We start from the raw sequence: 21,327 nt of genomic DNA, 5'->3' as shown, positions 1-21,327 counted from the left end.
TATTAACCTTCTAACAAAGGTTAGAACATCGATTTTTTTAAGTTGTTACTTGGTTTCGGTTATCTAAACTACTCGTACTGGTATCGGTCTGAAAAAAAAAATAGTGTTGAACATCCCTAATATATAAAAATACACAAATTATGATTCATGTAAAGAAGCAGAACTCTATTGAATTAAAAATAACAAACGTTAGAAAGACAGTACTTAGTATGGACAATATTAATTACTTATTATTACTTATAGTACCTGTACTTAAGATACATTATTAGATAATAGTGAATGTGAGAGTTTACAGTTACGTAAATGTTTGTCTACAACATTTATATACATGGCCTCAAATTTTTTTTCAAGATTTCAGGCATGACTTCTTGAAACTTTTTTGTGCTTCTACTGATATACAGTACATGCCTACTGAATTTAGTATATTTTTGGCAAAAATGTCCTCAACATGGTGACTGATTAGGGCTATGAAAAATAAATATGAAGAAATGAAGTTATTACAAGAGAGCCCAAATAAAACCTCAACAACTTCAACCACAAGTGGTAAATATCAAATAATCTATAACGATGATCATTTCATTCTTGCGTCATATTTGTCCAAATATTTAGGAAAATTCCCCGCCCTGTTTTATAATTTGAAGCTTTATTATGGATTATTTGAGTGCAATTGTCTCACTGGACAAACTGCTCTCATTATGTTTAGGATCAAATCTTTGATAATAACTTTTCACATCCAGCAGTTAAGTGAAGTGCTAAAATAACAAAAGAAAGGAAATACTTTGCTGGTGATGCGTCGCACACGCACTCAACCAGGTGGAAAATGAGTGGAAAAGCCTGCTCGGTATTTGTCACCGATTAAATCGTTACGTCATGAGATTCATTTGCGGCTCGCGGGGCCTGTGGCTCGTTCCAGCGAGCAGCTGTTAGTTTCCATTAAGTGGCAGTAGCAACCAGGCGCGTTCATCCTCAACGTTCGGGATCCTCGTGAGCACAAAACGCCCGAGGGTCCTGTCATCATACCCCCCCCCCCACCCCACCACACCCCTACACCTCACTATGGTACTTAATACTTCTCATTTATTATCATCAGTAACTAAAGCCAAAATGTTGATGCAATGTATCTCCGATGTCACTGCCGACGCTGGGCAATTCAAGGGAGATGGATGCTTGTTTCTACAGCCAGACTGGAACCGATTTGTCAAAACTTTGCATTTTAAACACAATACGCCTATCAAAAAGTGTGTTTTCATCAGGATCGGTCGTCATGAAAATGTAGCAGAATAATGAAACTGAGACGTTTTCCTGAGCGCGGTGGTTTCTGATTTACAGAGTGCCATTTTCCATATTAAAGAACACATTATATTGTTTTTTTTATTGTTGCAACAAATGGAGATTTATTTATTTATACATATATATTTATTCATTTATTCATTCATTTATAAAAAATAGTATCAAGTGTAAATATGTTACGTTTCTAATGGTGGAAGTTTGAATTTCCGTTATTTCCTTTGGGAATATTGATTTAACAGCAACACTACAATCAGAGTTTTTCAAGCTGTTATTTGATTCACTTTGACTTCATTTAGACAACCTTGCCAAAAAGAAACATCTGTTCATTAGGTCCATTGAAAGTGCCGGGTTTTTTTTCCTTCTCCTTTTCATCTCATCACGGTGGTCTTTGTCCCTGTGGAATAAATGCGCCGATGACAATGAGTTTGGCCCGCGAACGGCGCCGACGCTGCTGACCGCATTAACATCTGATTAGATCCAGCTCCGCCAAAAACCTGATATCATTAAAGCGGCCTTAAACGCGGCGCATCGCCTCCGAAGATGCGGCCAAGCTGACCCTCGTTATGCGCCAGAACATCAGCTGTCAGCCATTTTTCCAGAATCTGTCGGAGCATGTGTAATAGTTTTCATGCGGCGCGGTGAGAGTCAAGGTCTGCGCACGCGGCAAAACACACATCTTTTACAGCAAAAAGGCCAAGAGGCCACGCTGGCTTGATTAAGTCCAGGCTTGAGCTTACTTTCCACACGTGGCTCGTACATTAGCGACTCAACTATATGTGTTTGTTTGTTTTCTTCAAAGCTTCTTTTTGGCCTCGTTGTGAGTATTTAAGAGCACCTTTCCACTCCACCATTTTTTTTTTTTTTTTATTCAACATGATTATAGAATGTGTGCTCGTGAACACATGCTATGTTTTTTTGTTTTTTTTTAAGTGGGTCACTATTTGGCCTGGAAAAAGTTAAGACTTCATTGTAGAAAGCTTAAATCATCACAGAGAAGCTTTTGACAGAGAAAGAAAAAGACAGGCAGGAAATGTATTTCAACTCTTGAGTTGAGAACAGATGTTTTACTTATAGCTCGAGATCTTCATTGTTGTCACAAATACTGTATATGCGACCTCCCTCAGGCAACAACACAACATCGGCCCCTCTTATTGTCGAAATTATCGCATAAATCACTCAGGCCTTTCATCAATTTCAACTTGTAATAGAAATCTCCGCGCATGACTCACGTCTTGACAGGATGTATCAGTTTTACTCAACGAAATGTGAATGTTGTCACTCGTGGCTGCTGCTTGCGCAGGACGTAAAACGAGTCCAAAAATCGACTACAGACCACACACATGAACGCGAACATTTTGGGTTTGATCGTTATTAACATTTGATAGCAGGGCTCATTTTGACAAGGTTACATTAGAACGCTGCTGGCACAGGAGCTGAATGGATAAATACATTCACAGAAAAAAAGGTTTTACAACATTTTTTTTTTTGGCGATCCTCAACTATTATTTTGTTGGCTTTGAAGTGCACGAGTAGAAAAATGCATCTGGACTCATTTAGGAAAGTTCCAGTTTTAGATGTGCCCGCCTTGACCCAAAACATAAGTTGAAAATATGATGAAACAAAACCTCACAGGACAATAAACAAAAAAAAAAATCTGGAAATTATTAATTGCCCAAATAACAAATGTCACTCTGATCTCATGCTTATAAAAAGGGTATAAACTTATGTGCATTGCTAATAAATCACTTTTTGGGCTTACATAGAAACCCAAGAATGCTTAACAAGTATTTCTTAAAGCTTGTGAATCACCTTTGGCAGGTTTTGCAGTATTCATTTAATACTTGTTTTGAAAAGAAAGTTCATGTCTGAAATATACATTTTGCTGCATAACTGGCTAGCTAGCTCAGTTGCTAGGTTATGATGGACTTGTTACAAAGCTAGAAAGAATGCTTTGTGAATAGGTAAATACATTTTTAATCTTGATTATCTGATTATTTTCATGATGTTATTTTGAAGGATTCGTGTTATTACAATGGAAGTCTAAAGTCTGGAAATTGTTAGCTGGCTCGCCAGTTAGCTGGCTGCCTAGCTAGCTGGCTACCTAGCTAGATAGATAGCTAGACAGACAGACAGACAGACAGACAGACAGACAGACAGACAGGTCCTATTTGACTCTAGCAAATGTTTTACATGCTCAAAAAGCATTCACTTCATTAATAATCCACTACTACTACTAGGTTCTGGTCCAGCTTTTCCAAAACGTTCTATTACTTCATTGTTATCAGGATCGTCACTGGAAAAGTCCATGTAACCAGGAAGCGACTTCATCGGCTTATCCAAACAAAAGTTTTGGCAGGTAAGTCAGCCTTTGTCAAATATTGTTTTTCAACAAGTGCTGACTTTCACAGTTGGAGTGTAAAAACAAAGCCAACATAAATACGAGTTGCCCAGACTTGGCCCTATCTACAACTTTGTTTCTCATCAGAATTAAGCCTGAAATCATACGAAATTAAATGTAATGTTCATGATACAGGTCAACTAAAAGGTCATTGCTAGCTTAATTAAAATGATTGTCTCTAATTTGTTGTGAGTTTATCTTATTTGACCAAAACTTTATTGATGACATGCTTTTTGGATGGCACACTTATATTTTAAAGAAGATAATAGCTAATTGCTAACTTGAAGCATTTTATTGGGCCATATTCTTCTGTTATTGCCTAAGTCTCTCTCTCTTCTTTTTTTTTTTATACACGCCTGGCTTGCACACCTTTCACCTGTGCATATTCCCCTGTCCAGACTTCTGACACACCCACTGCACATGACCTGGAAATATTGAGCAACAATGACATGTTTCCAGGTCAATAATCTCACACATCTGGACAGTAGCAAGAACAACAGTGTGTTCCCATCTCGTCAGTACTAAAAACTTACTGTTAGCTCTCATCCAAATTGCATTTTGCAGTTTTTCCAAGGAAAAGTGATTCATCCCGAGAAAGAAAGAAAGAAATGATCCGGTCCAATTTAAACAGCAGTTAATTTGTAGTGCTTGTAAGCTTTTATTGTGACATATTTTTTGATATTATACAGTCTGTGAGCAATGACCCTATCACTGGAGATGCAAATTCACCAATTCATATTGTGGTCTATCAAGGCAAGGCATTTATTTACAAGTTGTATAAAAGGTAGGGAGCTACCTCTGCTGTGAGGTGGACTGTGTTTTCAAACACAATGGAATACTAAGAAGAGTTTCCATCCAATGACTTATTGACCAACAGAAGCCCTCTGCCAGGCATCTTAACGATAAGTCAATTGAATCCTAAAAGACAAATGATACCATTTCCGTTCCAACTGTTGCAATTGATTTAAAGCCCTGAGAAATCGAATTGCTTGATCAGAACTACCTGCTGTAGAAATGATATTTATTGTATTTTGCATTACAATGAGAGGTGATGTCATGGAAGCGGATTCCACTGCAAAAGCTCAATAAAAGATACAAAAAAAAAAAAAACGTTGTCGGGAATAAATGTGCCGGAATTTCTATCCATATTTCAAAGTCATAGCAGGGACACTCGCACAGGGCATCGGAACATAAACTGAAAAAGTCATCGCGTGTTCCGCACAATTTAAATCAAAAATGGAAAATGAGCCATATTGAAAATCATCATTTGTCAGTCGTGACATTTCAAACTCAAGTTAGAAAGCCAAACAAAACAGAGAGCTGTTCTGGATTTCCAGGGAGTGACTTTGGAGCAAAGACAGTAATCAGACTTTATGCTTGTGGTCGCCGATGGCAATTTTGATCATTTAAATAGCGCTGGAAAGCAAGATTTATTTACACACGGCGACATGGTGACAGATGCGGGACGGACAGAAACACAAACACTTCCATCTGTGGTCATATGACTGCAAATAGCTCAGACAATATAGAGCTCTAGTGCACAAGAGGCATAACATATTAAAATCCTGTATAGTGGTACAATAACTAAACTTACAATTTTAATGAGGCTCAGTTTATGCATAAAGCCAATTGATTTTCGCCAGTGAAATAACTTGAAATGCCATTCATTAGTTTAAAATCACGATCACAATTTTCAACGAGACTTTCAATTGGGTGCATTGGATTCATCGTCATTTTTGTTTGTCCGTTTGGTTCACCCTAGTGAGGATACGTGATAGAGAAGATATATGGATGGATAGTTCAGTGGTTCAGTTAGAAATGAGCTAGCATGTTAGCCTGTACATCTCGTTAACCCTGTGTTTACAGTAGACACATCGCTTTTCCCCCCAAACTAACAAACTTATAATCTCACGACACAAATAAAAAAAACACGCACAAAAATGTACATGAGGAAATTAACCGACAGCTATTGATTTCTGTAGGCGTAAAACACAGGATGATAGAGGGTTGAGCACCAGCAAAAATGAGGCTGATCTTGAAACGCTTCCTGTTTTCTGTTCTTACAAATTTAGTGTTAACACAATCGAGTGCTGCCACCGAGTTGCCCAAAGTGAAATTATATCATAAAATAAAATAAAAAAATTTAATCTGTGAAAAAGTGTTTATTGTAGAGATAAAATCGTACTTTGTTATGTACATTAACAAAACATTTGTACTACCTTACTAGACAACGTAGATATTGACAATGACACGCCAACCTCCTTCAGAATATTGTTGACGGTTGCTTTCTGTCAAAGCCATTGCGGTGGCGTAGAAAGGCAAAACCATAGCAACTCTGCCACTGTCCAAATATTTCTGGAATCTGGACCTAACTTGTGTGTTGAAATGTATCCTCCATTGTGGAGGCCGGATATGGTGCCTGCTTTTCTTAATGCGGACTGGCCAGAGTCCACAGCCGGAGACGGAAAAGTCCCACAGCAACGGGAGCCGTCTGCATGCTCCGACCAGGACGGCTGATTTGAAGCAGCACTTAATTCATTCGCGACCAATGTTTTGTGGAGTACTGTTTTGCATCATGTTTGTGTTTTTCGTGACCTCTGCAGAGCGGCTGGCGACGATGAGGTCACTCACGTGGAGCCCCCCCGAAGATGTTGAATCACGTCAGCGTCCTTGGGACCATTTTATGAGATGTTAAACGAGATCATATTCCTAACTGGACGATTTTCCAGCAATTTGCTGCTCCTGTTTGAGTTTCAGTGCTAGAGTAAATTGCTGCATCAATGCAAGGACTGTTGTTTTGATTTCATTGCAATCCATTAACCCCCACTCCCAAAAAAAAAAAAAAAAGCTCAATTCTCATCTTGAACTGTCCGGCCGAGCCGTTGCTATTTTGCAGTCGTATAACTTACAGACATAACAGTACTGCCATCCAAACATACTTTTAGAACAACTCACTGTGAGAGAATGGAAAGAGAAGAAAGCCACATGGACAATCTGAACCTAATAATAGGATATAGTGTCGCTAAGGGAGTGTGAAATTATTTAAGACGGTGGCGAGGATCCTTTGATGCCTTCGTTTTGGGGCCTATTAGTTCATATCCACTGCCATAGATTACATCTGTTTTGGAAAAATGTGTGGAAAATCCTCTGGCAGTTTGTGTACTTATCTCTTAAACAAACAAAAGTCCCGTTATCCAAACTTGCTCGGGTCTCTGCGTAAGACGCCACGATAGCCACTTGAATGAATTGACCTTGAATCTACCTCCATATTATTATTTTTTTTCAACACCCATTTTGTTGTGACCCACTCATCTTTTCCGTGCTGACTGCAGCGCCAGCCTTTCCATGTGGACATATGTTTAGACAGACAATGAAACATAGCAGACGGCAATAATGAAAAGATTCTTGCGCCATTTGGTGTGTGGCGCATGATCTCACTGAGACTGTCAACTGGGAAGCCAGGCAGAGAGCAAGCCGTTTTGAAAATGACCTTCCTTTGACCGGTGAAGACTACCAAACGGACGAGTTGTTTATTCTTTTGGCTTTGGGGGTCAACAAGGTCAAAAAAAGCTGTACAAATGAAGCTGTAGTGCAGGTGTACCTAATATATTGAGTGATTGACAAGATCCATATTGTTGTCGTTGAAGTTATTAATCCATACAAGCATGTCTGTTACATATTATCCTTTAAAGTGGCTTTCCGATTAGCGCTTGTATCGTATTTGTCAGCTCATAGATCCTTGCCTCGATTGCTTCACTGTTGGCTGAAGCGCAGATGAAGATTCTTTGACCGTTAGATAATTTCTTTTAAGGGCCAAAATGAAGGCTATGAGTCACTTGGAAGCAAATTCAAGCATGGATGAAAAGTAACATTTGTATATCGTTTTACCCGCAACAACATACAGAATTGTTTTTGGTATTTCCTCCAAAATCTCAACTGGGACTAATTTCTACTTGAGAGAGGTGATAAAGCTTTGTGACGTGGCGATGATTATTTAAAAATACACTTGTCTGAATTTTTCCCGCCATGCGTGAAGTTAGCTGTAAGACATTTTTGCTGTGCGGCCAATCGGGGGACGAAAAACGGCAACCTCATCAAGGGCCATCTGAAATCTGATTGGTTAAATAAATAGTCCCACTGTTAACAGAGGTGTCAAATCCAGGCCCAGAAAGTAAAAAACCTGCCACGGTATGGCTTTAGCCCCTTGTGCTAGCTAGCTAGCTCCCGAGCTAGGCAGCTAGCTAGCTAGCACAAGGAGTCGTAATGTGAATTAAACTTTATTAGCAATCAAAGTCACATTGGCCAGGACTACTCATTCTAAAGGCTGTGGGCAGATTAGATTAGCATGGCAACATAAAGAGGCTCAACTCTGATTGGACCACCCAAAAAAAAAATAATCTAGCGTGCACATTAATGGAAACAGTGCAGCCAGGACAACTCCAACAAATTGAAGAGAATGGACTGTTGGGAATAATTAATAATTTTGTTTTTCTAAATGTTACCGCCCTCTACTGGGCGCAGTGGACATCACACCCAGAAGTTGATTGCGAGACTAATCAAGTGGAGGACACTATTTGATGAAATACGGTATATCCCCCTTTTTTTGTTTTTCTTGCTACCGTCTGGCACCATCCCCTTTGCGGTATACCAGGAAGTGAAAGAGTCCATCGAGGACGAAGTTCCTTCCTCGACAACGAGCCAAGTCCGGCGCATTCAAACGGCCAACTGTATTGAGCTTGAAAAATTCATCCTTTTGGGTCCCCTCCAGTTGCTATTCACTTCTTTTTAGCCTCTTTGCAATGACACATCCCTTCCCTTCCAGCCAAAGAGCTGCTGTGAACTGGCAGCGCCGACGCCTGCTGATTTGTTGAAAAATCCAACCGTGATTAAATCGAAAAAGGAGTCTTCATTCCAAATCCAACAGATTGTACAAATGAATAATACATGTAGAAGTGCTAAACTTCGGTCCATTAACAGGAAATTACAATAACTTTGTTCAATTAAAGTCAGTGTAGTGAATGCAAACAGAGCTGAAATGAGCAGAATTCGCCAGGTAAAAAGCAAGCCAGCCTAAACCTCAGTGACCCTTCAAGTCAACCGTGTTTGATTACACTGCCGTCTGGACGACATCCTTAAGTGTTGCATAACGGCAAAGACCCAACCATCCGTGGTTACGGCCTTCTGTTAAAAACTACGTCCGGGCGAGTTTGCGATCCCCCCCCCCCCCCCCCAAAACAAAAAAGAAACAGTCATCATGACTCGACAGTCGTAAATGATAAATATGATCTGTGAAAAACATATCAGCTGTCTCTGGGGCCGCTAATTTGATATATAATACATCCCCCAAATGCGAGATCCGGTTCTGCAGTCCTGCTGGCGTTTTTGTTGTTTTTTGTTACATATAATCGTGATAAATGGATCTGCAATTTGTTATTAAGAAGTGTAAAACATTTACCTGTTATTTGTAATAAATACAGTTGTTTTTTTGTTTGTTTTTTAGCTATTTATGGTCTGTTGGTTTTTAAGTTGTTAAGTAAGTTGTTAAATTTATTGCAAGGAACAGTTAAGTGAAAATTCTGAGATAAAAGTCAGAATCCGGACGACCTTTTTTTTTTTCTTTCACTGGCCCTAATCCTGTTCTGTATATGGGGACCAGTAGTAGGCCTATTTTTTTATTTTTTTTTATTCATTTTTTAAAATGTAATTGTATTTTTTTATTATATTTTATGTTATTTTATTATTATTATTATTATTATTATTATTTTTGAGAAAATGAATGACCTCATTCATCTTTATTAGGAATTTTAAAAGTATTAGGAATTTAAAAAGTGTGTTACTGCCATCTGCTGGCCAACTTCAAAACTGTCTGTTGCCTTTTGATCTCAACGTCTGAAAGACATTTTCGGTCTCTGAATGTCACAAATGCTGTTTGAACGTTTTAAATAAATGGCAGCAGAATAGTTCCTAGCATCCAGAAACCACAATATTGTTGAAAGAAATAATTTGTATTCATTTCAATGAGCAAAGATGATTTGATATAAGGAAGGCGTGGTCACAGAATGCCCTGAACTCATATCTCAAGGCACCACTGTGCAGTTTAGTTGAAATAACATCATATATGAATAATAATCTCCCAGTTAACCAAATATGTTCACTCCTGCTGTACTAAAAGTACTCAATGACGTCACTAAGTCTGCCCTCAGCAGCAGTTTGTTCGAGGAAGTTGCATGCAAAGGCAGGAAGTACGACAGAATGACTCGGGCGAGGATTTGGACACTTGAGCACACACACTCAGGATGCTCGAGTACTTCGCCATGAGGCTCCTCCTGCTTCCTCTAATCATCGCAGGTAATGATATTTGTATACTGTGTATATATATGGATGAAAAAAGGAAATATTTGAGTTTTTTTTTTTTTGTTAAAGTTGCCACCAATAGTCCTATTGACTCTAGTCTATTGCACACCAACTCTTGCAGGCATCAATGGCGACAGTGAGCCGATCAGCTTGACGTTCACGTTTCCGTGCGACAATTTGGCGTGCTATCACATTTGGAGATTTAGCCCGAAAACTAAAAGCGCCGTCGATGTGGTGATAGCGAGTAACGGAGAGATGATGAAATCGCCGGGAGACGACGATCAGGACCTAAAATGCACAAAGAAGCTCCCACGTCTGACAGAAGACAACATTGGAACTCACTACTGCAGAATAATTGATGATGCCTTCACACCTCAAAATGGTCAGTAAAATTGCAATGCTTGGACACTTGAAGGTGAAATTTAATAATGGGGGGGGGGGGGGGGGGCATAAGATTACCTGTATGTAATAAGTGTTACAAGAATAAAAATCAGATTTAGAAGACGATGAAGTATATTACAAGGAAAACATATTTTGACAAGAATTGCATGTAAACATGACGTGCATTACGTTGGAAATATGACTTCACAAATCATGCTTTTTTCTAGATATATTTTTTTAGAAAGGGTTTCTTTTTTGTTTTGTTTTTTGACATAACATTTTTTTTAATCTGAAAAAAATCCCAAATTTATGAGCAAAATTTCATAATTTTTTGAGAAGAAAGGATTTTAAAATCAAATCTTTTTTTCTTTAAGTAAGACAAAAAGAGTACAGATTTAACAATAATGCAGTTATATTTGCCTATATGTCTTAGAAAATTTGTATTTTTATTTTCCATAAATTGTATATCTTTACAGAAAGAAAGTTAATAATATATATTTTTTAAGAAGAAAAAAAAGAAGCATTTCTCGAACTATTTAATATTTTGGGGAGAATTAAATATTTTGTTTTGTTTGAAGAAACCATTTTTATTATTGTATTACAATGGGCTGTACAATACTTTTTTTCAGACCAATACCAGTATGAGTATTAACTTTGAGTACTCACCAATACTGAGTACTTGTACTTTTGACATTTCAAATTTAATTTGAGAAAATAGCAAAAAAATATGATGTGTCAAACTGCCACAGTATAGCGCCAACTACTGCCAAGAAGGACTTACTTGATCTCTGAATTAAAAAACAAAAACAATGTTTGCCTTAAGTATCTGTGACTGGTATTGGCAGCCACCACAATACTAGCAGTACCAGTAGCAGTGATAAAAGTAATTGTTTTATTATTACAGTTATGTCATGTCATGTATGTATTCGACCAAAAAAATAAAATAAAATAATGCCGTATGAAAAATCGTTTCAAGTCTTAATTGTCAGTATATAAGTTTTTTTTAACTGAAAGATGAAAGTCTGAAGTGAATATATTACAAAAATAAATGCTAAAGTTACTCATATTATTAAGTTTTTGAACTTTCAAAAAAAAGAGTGTATCATGCCAAAATGTCATCATTTTAAAAGTGGACACCAAAATGGTAAAATTTTGCCACACTACAATAAAGTCAGAATTTTAAAATAAAAATGATATGTAAAAAAAAGTCCCAGATGAGAAAAAAAGATATAAAATGAAAATGAATGTTCATTTGTGGTTTCTTTTAGAAGCGCCCGTGTTTAAAGGGCCGCCGGGCTTTGGCGTGTCTTTCCAGTGCACCCTGCTGTCCTTCTTGACACTGGGCCGTTGCTTTAAAAGTCAGCGGTCTGACGTGCGCTTGACCTGGTTGGACCAAGCCAACCAGGAGGTTAGCGACAACTTGCGCTATCGCATATCACGATTGTCCCCATGCGACGTAACCTTGACGGTCAACTTGCAAGCTCCCGGGAGCGAGGCGTTCAGGTGCCAGGCTACAATGGGACAAAACACCTGGACGTCGGCAGAGATGCGAGTCCAAGTACCAGGTGTGGCACGAACAGAACTGTAATTATTTTAAACTACAAATAACACAAATTTGCTTGTTTAGTTGCCAAAGGGAAGGGAAGAAGAGACTCCAACTTCAAAGAAGTAGAACCTCAAGGTATGGAATGAAGTCCACTCAGTTTTAAAAATGACTAATTATAAATGTATGCCACAGAAGTGACATCCGTGTCATGTTTCCAGGTGACAGCCGCTACAAAGTCACCGTGGTGGTGGCGGTGTTGGCGTGCGCCACGTTGACCGCTTTGGCCGCCATGTTTGTTGTGGTCCGGCGAAGAAAGGCAGCGAGTAGTAAGTAGTGACGGTGTTAAAATAGTTTGGGATTAAGTTTTAATTCGTTTTTAGAGCAAGTTTATTAGTTATTATTATTTTGGGAAAATGCTTTGTTTTATTTAGTTATTAGTTTTATTAAGTTATTAGCTTTAATTTTAGTGTGAAGTGTTTGTCGAGTGCTTCTGTATGGACGTACAGCAATACTGTACCGAAAACTCATGTATCTTAACTGACATATTTTGGTAAAAAAAAGAAAGAAGCATTTGTTAAATTTTAGTTTTAGGTGTTTCACAGTTTTCCTTAACTATAATAACCTTGCAAATGACTAAAAGAAACTGCAAAGAGACCTTAAAATAGTCATAAAATAGTAATAAACAGAATATAAATAACAAAATATAAGCAGAGATAAACCTGATATATAGCTAGCAATAGCATCAAATAAAATTTGCTGTTTTCCCCCCAAACCAACAAACTTAACTTTGCATCTCACAATATGCATCAATAAAAATGCCAAAAGATGCACATTATAAATTGAACTGTTGCATTTTGTAGGCGTAAAAAGTAGGAATGTGACCTTTGATAATCTTCTGAAAAAAATACGGTGATCTGAAATACTTCCTGTTTCAATTCTTCTTCTTTAGTCAAATTTAGTATCAAACTAAAGGAAGTGCTGCCATTTGCCATCAACAGTGGAATTACACTCACAATAAAGGGGAGGCGGGACGATATTAAAATAGGTCCTCACAAATTGTTTACATTTTAGTCGTAGAATATAGTTGCCCATTTTTGTATGACATTATGCAAATGATGATTTCAGATCTGCCGGGAGCTTCTTGTCCCACAGCCATTCACAACCATGTAAGTCAACCCTCAACCTAATTCATATAATGTGGGAGCGTACAAACTGAGTTCAATGTAATCACAGGTGGCGGATGACGTCGTTTATGCGGATGTGGTCCTGCCCGATGGTGCGCAAAGTGTGTCTTTCTCTCAGGGCCAAGATACAGAATATGCTTGCATTCGCTACTAGTAGTCCTTTATGCGTGTTTATGTGCACAGAAGATTGTTTTTGTTGTACATGTGTCTGCTTAAGTATTTATATGTTATGTATTTGAAAAGTCTACCTCAAGACATACCAGTTCCCCTTTTTTTTTTGTCATTTGACAAGAGTGACTTCCTGATTTTCTGTTTTCTCCCTGGCGTGAAGTGAACATTCTGTTATTCTAGTTTTTGTTTTGTTTTTAGATTTTAAAATCAAATTTTTTTTCTCTCTCTCTTTTTTCCCCCTTGCAAAATAAAAAAAAAAGTTTGTTATGGAGCTGTGACTTTATATTTTCCTCAAAAACATATGACTATTCTCTTAACAAAAGCTGCAAAAATTATTTGGAAACATTTTTTTTTTTTTTGCTTTATTGACTTAACTTAAGCCTGCATTTGCGTACACGCACGCACACACGAGGTCACACCTGCGCAGCCATACACGCATACACTGGAACACAGTCTCAGCAGGCGAGAGAGCCTGCCGGAGCCGGTCCCAGCCTTTGCCCGATTTGCATTTTAAATGCTTTTTAGTCAGCCCACTCTTGTGTTGTTCACAGTGCATCTCCACACCTCAGAGTGTGTGTGTGTGCGTGACAGAAAGCGAGAAAGAGGTGAGTGGGGGGGTCGAAAAGATAAGTGAGAGCGGAAATGTTTGTAGGAAGAGAAACTTTGGGAATATTAGTGGTGTCTTCTTAAGATACGAGCGAGCCACCTTACAAGATTTTTGAGCGTTTGCGATACGAGCGCTGCACAGTGGCAGTGAACCCAAGGCACGTCACAACAACGAGCAGTTTGGCAGACAAATTCTTCCAAAAATAAGATCATTGCTATTATTAGGCTGATTGCCACTCCGAGCTGAAGTTGACTAATAAACAAAAGAGACTTTGCTTTTATTAGCTTAATGCTAACAAAACAGCACAAAACACCATAGGCAGACTGGCAAATTATAACTCTTGAAGCAACACAAATAGCACATGCAGACGGATAGAATAACAACACTCACAGGCATATTTCTTCATAGTCTACAAAAAATGACTAATATTACTGCGGCAAACTCAAGAGTGATGATGTCCGTGTACAGCGTATCTGTATGTCAGTATTATAGTGCCTGCAGGTGGCCAAAGTGCACACAACAGAAGGAGCAGCACAATGGCCATTGAATTGAAAGCAAATATCGTGACAAAAATTGTTCATGAATTAAAAAACAAATATGTGTTGTAATGTGCTACAAATAGCCCAAATATTTCAATGAAAGACAATATTATTTAAGTATTACGTCGATTATGGAAGCATATAGCCTTCACTTTTTTTTTTGCTGATTGTTTAAAAAAATATTATTTTTAGTTTCTGTTTTCACATAATAATAATAATAACAAGAAGAATTATTATTATTATTTATGTATTTATTTTTTATTGAATAATTTTTCTGTTTTTTTATTGTGGAAAAAAGTCAGTTTTTCCTGAATGTTTTTTTTTTAAAATCTGTTTTTAATAACTTGTTTGTTTTTAGAATAACTGTTTTAGGAATAAACTATTTTCTATTTAAATCATTTTAGTTTCTGGTTTTCAGAATATATTCTGTTTATTGGATTTTTTTGTTTTAGTTTTTCATTATATATATTTTTTTTCAGTTTTTTCTGTATCTTGGGATATTATTTCTGTTTTTTGATATATATATATATATATATAAAACTTTTTTAAACTGTTAGTACAATATTTTGTGTGATGCATTTAAGTGTGAAAACCCTGGAACCCTAAACAAAAGCGTCTTTGTCGGAGGTCATTAAAACGGCTCGAAGGAACACGGTGACTCTTTCAAACCTCCAAGTGATGCACTTCTTGTGTGCCTTGCACAACGATTTCACCATTGTCATTTCAAAAACCTTTAGCGAGCGTACCACAAAAAAAAAAACATACCACATGCTTTTGACACACTTTGCAACCATTCAACCATGGAAAAGATGACATGCATCATTTACTCACCTATGCATTGTGCGTGTGTGTTAGGTCACACGATCAACTGATAAGGTCAAAGCCGCGAAGCCTGTCCAAGCCAGGCACCAGCTTGTCTGATGGGTCAGCGGGGGCCAAATGTTGCAGTCCCCTGCTGTCGTGTGTGCGCGTGTGAGTAACTTGGGGGGGGGTTGTGCGTGGAACAAAAGGGCCTTGATGAGCGAAATCCTGCAATAGACACAAGAGAGAGGTGAGAGGTGTTAAAAAAGTGGAGGCCGAGTTCCACGCCCAGTCTGAACGCTCTCCGCTCCAATCCACAAACAGGACTCTCACCCCCCCCCCCCCCCCACACACACACACGCAGTAGATAGCTGACCACAGCTTATTTGGATGAACACCAAATAACTTTGCAGGTGCCAAACTCATTTTGTGCATTACGTTACATTTTTGGTCATCAGTTACTTAACTACTTACTAACTCATGAAACTATATGGCTTTAAAAAATTGTTTTTAAATACAATCACATTATGCAGTGAACCTAACACTTCCCAACAAGAACATACTTTGAATTTGAAGTTTACAGTCAAACTAAACATAAAACAAATATACTAAAATCTGGTGTGTTTTAAAACAATCACCAATCTTTGCATTAAATTTCACCAGTTTATTGGTCACGCATAATGGAAAATGGAATAGATGGGCTAGCAAACATCATCTATGATACATTCTTTATCATCTGCAACTAATATGACTTCAGTGCATTCACTTACAGTAGTTGTGAAACTCTTATTCGTTTGTTCCCATGACTACATTATACTGCCCCCCGGTGGCTAATGCGATGGACACCAAAAGAAGCCGCATGCCATTTGAATATGTTATGCTATTTTTTAAATAATGTAATACTATAATGTGCTATTTGCCTTATTACTAACACATTGCATTTGCATTTGTTTCCATCGGGAAAGATGATTTGCGATCAGAGTGTTTCGGTTTACGAGCATGGTCAAGGAACAAGTTAAAGTCGTATCTTAAAGCACAAGTACAGCATGGACTTTATGAAATCCTATTAAAAATAAAGTAAAATTATATTATATATTTATGTATATTTTAGGGCCTCAACAGTGGTTTGGCTGTATTAGCGATTTTAAAATCAAAATTAATTACCGATTTATTGTGGATTTCTTTCCGTCTGTCTTTCTTTCTTTTTACACACGGATATATTACACAGATTTAAACAATCCCTCGTCCCCAAAAATACCCCCCAATATTATTATTAATAATAATAATCTTCCAATTGTTTTTATATTTTACCCTCTGTTGTAAAATTAAACACTTACGGTAATTTTATTTAGTAAAATATTGGACTCGGTATTGGCTTAAAATGTTGTTGTTTTTTGAAGTATAATATGAACATTATAATGTGATGGGCCACCATAAAAATAAAATGAAAACATGCTCGACCATGAAAACAAATCAAACTATAAATTAAAACATTCTTAATGCAATGCAACAAACTAAACATTTATGAGTATTTATTTATAAAAATAAAAATAAAATATGACATAATGGATTAATCAGAGTCTGTTTGGATTAATAGATTTAAATGTGGTAAAAAAATAATAATGGTCAAAAAAAAAGAAAGAGGTTTGTTTCTTTCTTTTCTTCTTTAATGCTTAACAAAATCTCAACAACAAGCAGCGTTCAAGAGCCAAAACACTCTAAACATTTTGAGTTTGCAATAGCTGTGAGGAACAAAATGCACTTTAATTCCAAGCACAGCTGACACGTAACCTTGAACTGTTGACAAAATAACATGTTGCTCAAACTCAAAGTCCCCCACGGGGACTGTCCTTTTGTTAACACTTCACATTGAAGTTGACCCTGACTGCACCACCGCGAGGAGGAGGAGGAGGAGGAGGAGGAGGAGGAGGAGGAGGAAAGAGGAAGGAGGAGCACTTTTTTTCCCCCCTTCCACCGATTGACAATTTCCTGAGGAGGTTTCTTGGCTGCGCCGCATTGTCACCTTTGACGCGCGCGATGGAGTAGGACGAGGCAGCGCGAGCAAACTTTTTTGCAAGTCCTCGCAAGTTTTTGCTTTTCGATTCCTCCGCGACATCAACGCATCGCTGCAGGTTTGGATTTGCACGTTGTTTTTCTCGCGTGAAATGTTTGTCATTGTTGTTGAAAAGTTTCACGGGCCATTTCGTTTGCCTTTTGAGGTCGTTCAAGTTTGCAAAATGAACGACGAGTTTGCGTGGCGATGCATACGTTTGCTCGAGTTGCATTTGAATGGAGTCATCGAGAGATGACATGGATTTGACGTTACAACAACCTTAACGAACTAAATTCATTCCTGCGCGCATTAATTACAGGTTTTTCTAATTAAGTTGATTGCAAAATCTGCAATTTAGCTCTTTTTAGGGAACCTGACCATGAACCTCTATGAAATATAAATTATTGAATGCATTTTACTAAGTACTAAAAGTTGCTCTGTTGTTTCATATGACGTGTGCGGTTTCGATTTTGAATTCCCATCTTAATTAAACATAGTTCATCCTGAAGAATGACGTTTGCTGTCAAAGACAAAGTCGATCAGTAAAAAGTAGTTTTGCAAGTTTTTGATTGTGTTGGATAAACTAGCTGTGATTTAGCCCGCTGTAGGGAACCTATTGTAAATTTTGACCTCAACCAATTACAACTGTTTAGTTACTGTGCGTTATGTTTAACTAGTGAGATAGTTCCATTGCATAATGAGGTGTGCAGGATTCATTTTGAATACCGACTTCAGTAGCCAAATATGGTTCCCAGATAGATGAAACACATTTATTTCCTTTATAATCCTTCCTCTTTCTTTTACGGCCATTTTAGCTCTGTTGGGAACCTAATGAAAAGATGTCACTCTAGATAACAATCAGACTTAATTCTTTAATAATGTCATTGTCCCTATAAAGGTGCTGAAAAAATCTGCAATATAGCGCGAGAACACTGAACACAATTGATCGTTTCCCTGCTTCCGCGATGTCCGACAGTCATGATCCAGCGGAACGAGGTGGTGCTGTCCATCCTGAGAGAGCTCCAGGAGGCCACGGAGAGCTCGGGCCTGGAAGCGCTCACCCTGAAAGCCCTGGAGGTGGACCGGCTCCTGGCTCCCTTCCCGCTGGCCCGCCCGCCCTGCCAGAACTTTCCCGACTGGGTCGGCGTGGACGACGTCGCCCAGGGCCTGTACCCGCGGGATGCCCCTGCGGACCTCCTGCCGCTACGATGCAAAGGAAAGGGCAACCTGCTGTTTGACGCGGCCAGCATGCTGCTGGTGGGCAACAGTGGGCTGAGCTTGGAGCTGCAGGTGAGAGTCCATTGCCATTGATGTATACTGGACTAGTTTTTGGTGAAAAGGATATAGTAGGCTTACTTTGGTGGTCAAGATGGGGAGGAAAAAAAAAATCTAATCGGATTTTGTTTTTACACCACCAGGTAAGGACGGTTGCAGAAATGGTCCTGTGGAAGAGGTACTACCTGTCCGGGATGATCGACTCCAAGATGATGCTCCAGGCGGTCCGCTTCAGCCTCTGCGCCGAGGAGTCTGAGGCCATGATCAAGCTGTCCGCCGGCGTCCTGGAGGCCATCTTTGACGCCGACGTCAAGGCCTCGTGCTTCCCCGACTCGTACGCCAACATGTGGCATGTGTACGCGCTGGCGTCGGTGCTCGAGGTGAACATCTACTCCATCTACCCCATGTTCAACCATAAGATCCGATACTACTTCAACCGAATCATCCGGCCCAGGACTTGGCCCAGAGAGTGCGAGCCTCAAACCCTCCACATCATGTGGTCCGGCGAGATGCAATCCGAGACTTTGTTCCGACCAGATCACTTCGTGGCCTTCGTCCACGTCAGCGATTTCGCTTCAAAGAGTCCCAAGAGCGAGGAGCTCCTCAACCAAGACTCCCAGTTCTCATACCCGAGTCTGAAGGACAAGTACAACATCACGAAGAGGACCTTCTACCGCTGGAAGAGGCAGTCTCAGGAGCACTGCAAGAAGTCCACGGCCCGCTACGAGGCGAAGTACTTCCTGCAGGCGTGCTACCTGGGAGGGAAGCTCATCCCGCTGCACCAGTTCAAGGAGTTCTTCCCGGAAATCTCCAGATCGTCTTACTACAACTGGAAGCAGGAGCTCCTCAAATCGGGCGGCACCTTCTCCACGTCGTCGTCCACGGGCGAGGTCAGTCCCGGCGAGAGCACGGAGCAGGAAGCCTGGTCCTCGCCGGAGCTCAGACGGGAAGAGTTGGACCAACAAGACAGCGTGGCCGGAATGTTCGGCCTCAGCATGGCGGATCTGGAGCGGGCGCAGAGCGTCGCCCACATGCAGCAAGCCAAACGCTGCTTGCAGAACTGCATAGCCACCAACGCCTCGTTTCCCTTCAGGCTCTTCAAGCGCAACTTTCCCGGCATCTCCAGGTCCACCTACTACAACTGGAGGAAGGAGGCCATGCTGTTCATTGGAGGCTACAAAGCCAGCAGCTCGGACAGCTCGGACGGCGACAAGAGCCAAAGTCCTCAAAGCATCTCGCCGGTGTTGCAGAACGTCGGCGAAGCAGCGCCGCGCTCGAGAATCTGCAGGCATACGCACAGAAGTTTCCGGGTGGCGTACGTGAGTAAGAAGCAACTCAGGGATGTGGCCAAGCTGCTGGTCCAGAAGTCCAAATTGTCCCTGAGCAAGTTCAAGCTCAGGTTTCCAACGTTGTCCCTCTGCTTCTTCTGGCTGTGGAGGAACGGAAACACAAAGCGGAGGGTGACGGAGGTCAATGCCCCCGCCCCGAAGGTTGAAGAGGCGCCGATCATCAACATCGCACATCATCACGCGCCGCTCCCGTTCGCAGAGATCCCCTCGTACGCCGGCCGCGGCTCCAGCGCGGCTCCCCTAAACGAGCCGCGTCCCAACGAGGGCCTGGCGTGCTCCCTGCCGGACACGCAGAGGCTGGCGGTGGACGTGGTGGCGCTGGCCAACTTCAAAGCGAAGGCCAAGCTGTTTCTGCAGACGCGCTTCGAGGAGAAGTCCTTCCCCACGTTCAAGGAGTTCCGCTCCCACTTTCCCTTCACCCCGCGTTCCACCTACTACATGTGGAAGCGGGCTCTGCATCACGGGGTGTCGCTGGTTCACGGCTGAAGCCCGGCGCATCACCGCATTTGGAAAATTTGCACATGTGTAACACTGTGACTAAGACGCGGGCGTGTTGAAGCCCTACAGGCAAAAGGCAGTTCAAAGCTTGGACTCCCGCTAAGCTCCGGACCAGGCACCCTTTACTTTTCTTTGGTTGTTGTATGCTTTTTGCATATCATGTTGACTGTTTCTACGAGCCAGGGTTTTTATTACAATTTTTTAGTTCAGCTGTATGTATTTTTTTGCTTAGTAATCAACATTATTGTGACTTGCACCAAAAAAACACTGTGAATGTATCATTTTGACCAAATGCACCTTTATTCTGAAGACACTTGAATGTAACTTTTTTTCTACCACTCATTTCAAGACTACCTATTCTCAGTTGCCTTTCATAAGCTACTTTTTTTTTTCTAAGTCCAGTGTTACATTTGTGCTCACCTAGTGTGAAAATAAAAACTGCCGCAGACTTGAGTTGTATTTATTTTAGTAGGCGAGAAAAACTGCTAGCCTTTAGTGCACCAACATGAAAAATTTGCAAAACTGGACCTGGCGGTATCGATGGCCTGCATAGGATGTGTAAACAATCATTTAACAATAGCGGGTCAGCGGTTTTGTGTGTTTTCCCTCTTCTGTGCAGCTTATTGTGCTCATGCTAATGAAGGTAATGGTCAAGGGTGGGGACGAGGGGGAGGGGGAGGGGGTCTTAATTGTATGCAAGGTGGTGGAGATAAGACTGGAGAGGTTGTGTTTTGGTGAAGGGGGTTCAAGAAGTGTAGAGAATGGGCGGGGGTTGCCTCAGACACTTTGATCAAGTGATACCGCCACTCGCATGTAAAAGTGAAGCGCTTGATAGGTGCAAGTTTAAAATTCGCATCCTCGATCTGGTCATATTTATTTCA

General features: G+C 40.1%; 2 protein-coding genes across 2 annotated transcripts; both read left to right on the top strand.

Moving 5' to 3' along the window:
• The first annotated feature begins 9,942 nt into the window (after positions 1–9,942).
• Positions 9,943–13,595, top strand: dicp3.1 (diverse immunoglobulin domain-containing protein 3.1). Its single transcript, XM_086060409.1, has 7 exons — positions 9,943–10,036; positions 10,164–10,424; positions 11,692–11,988; positions 12,051–12,104; positions 12,188–12,295; positions 13,095–13,135; positions 13,203–13,595. Exons 1-7 carry the CDS (start codon positions 9,985–9,987, stop codon positions 13,305–13,307), a joined length of 918 nt encoding a protein of 305 aa, XP_085916535.1. The 5' UTR covers positions 9,943–9,984; the 3' UTR covers positions 13,308–13,595.
• A 3,647-nt stretch (positions 13,596–17,242) lies between these two features.
• Positions 17,243–20,877, top strand: vrtn (vertebrae development associated). The gene is made up of 3 exons (XM_086060406.1): positions 17,243–17,403; positions 18,301–18,614; positions 18,743–20,877. Exons 2-3 carry the CDS (start codon positions 18,303–18,305, stop codon positions 20,432–20,434), a joined length of 2,004 nt encoding a protein of 667 aa, XP_085916532.1. The 5' UTR covers positions 17,243–17,403; positions 18,301–18,302; the 3' UTR covers positions 20,435–20,877.
• The last annotated feature ends 450 nt before the right edge of the window (positions 20,878–21,327 follow it).

The sequence above is a fragment of the Leptonotus elevatus genome, chromosome 18, assembly GCF_054856555.1.
Source record: "Leptonotus elevatus isolate MCC_2025b chromosome 18, RoL_Lele_1.0, whole genome shotgun sequence".
Lineage (NCBI taxonomy): Eukaryota > Metazoa > Chordata > Actinopteri > Syngnathiformes > Syngnathidae > Leptonotus > Leptonotus elevatus.
Note: the sequence above shows the minus strand (reverse complement) of the source record. Positions and strands in the feature narration are given on the sequence as shown.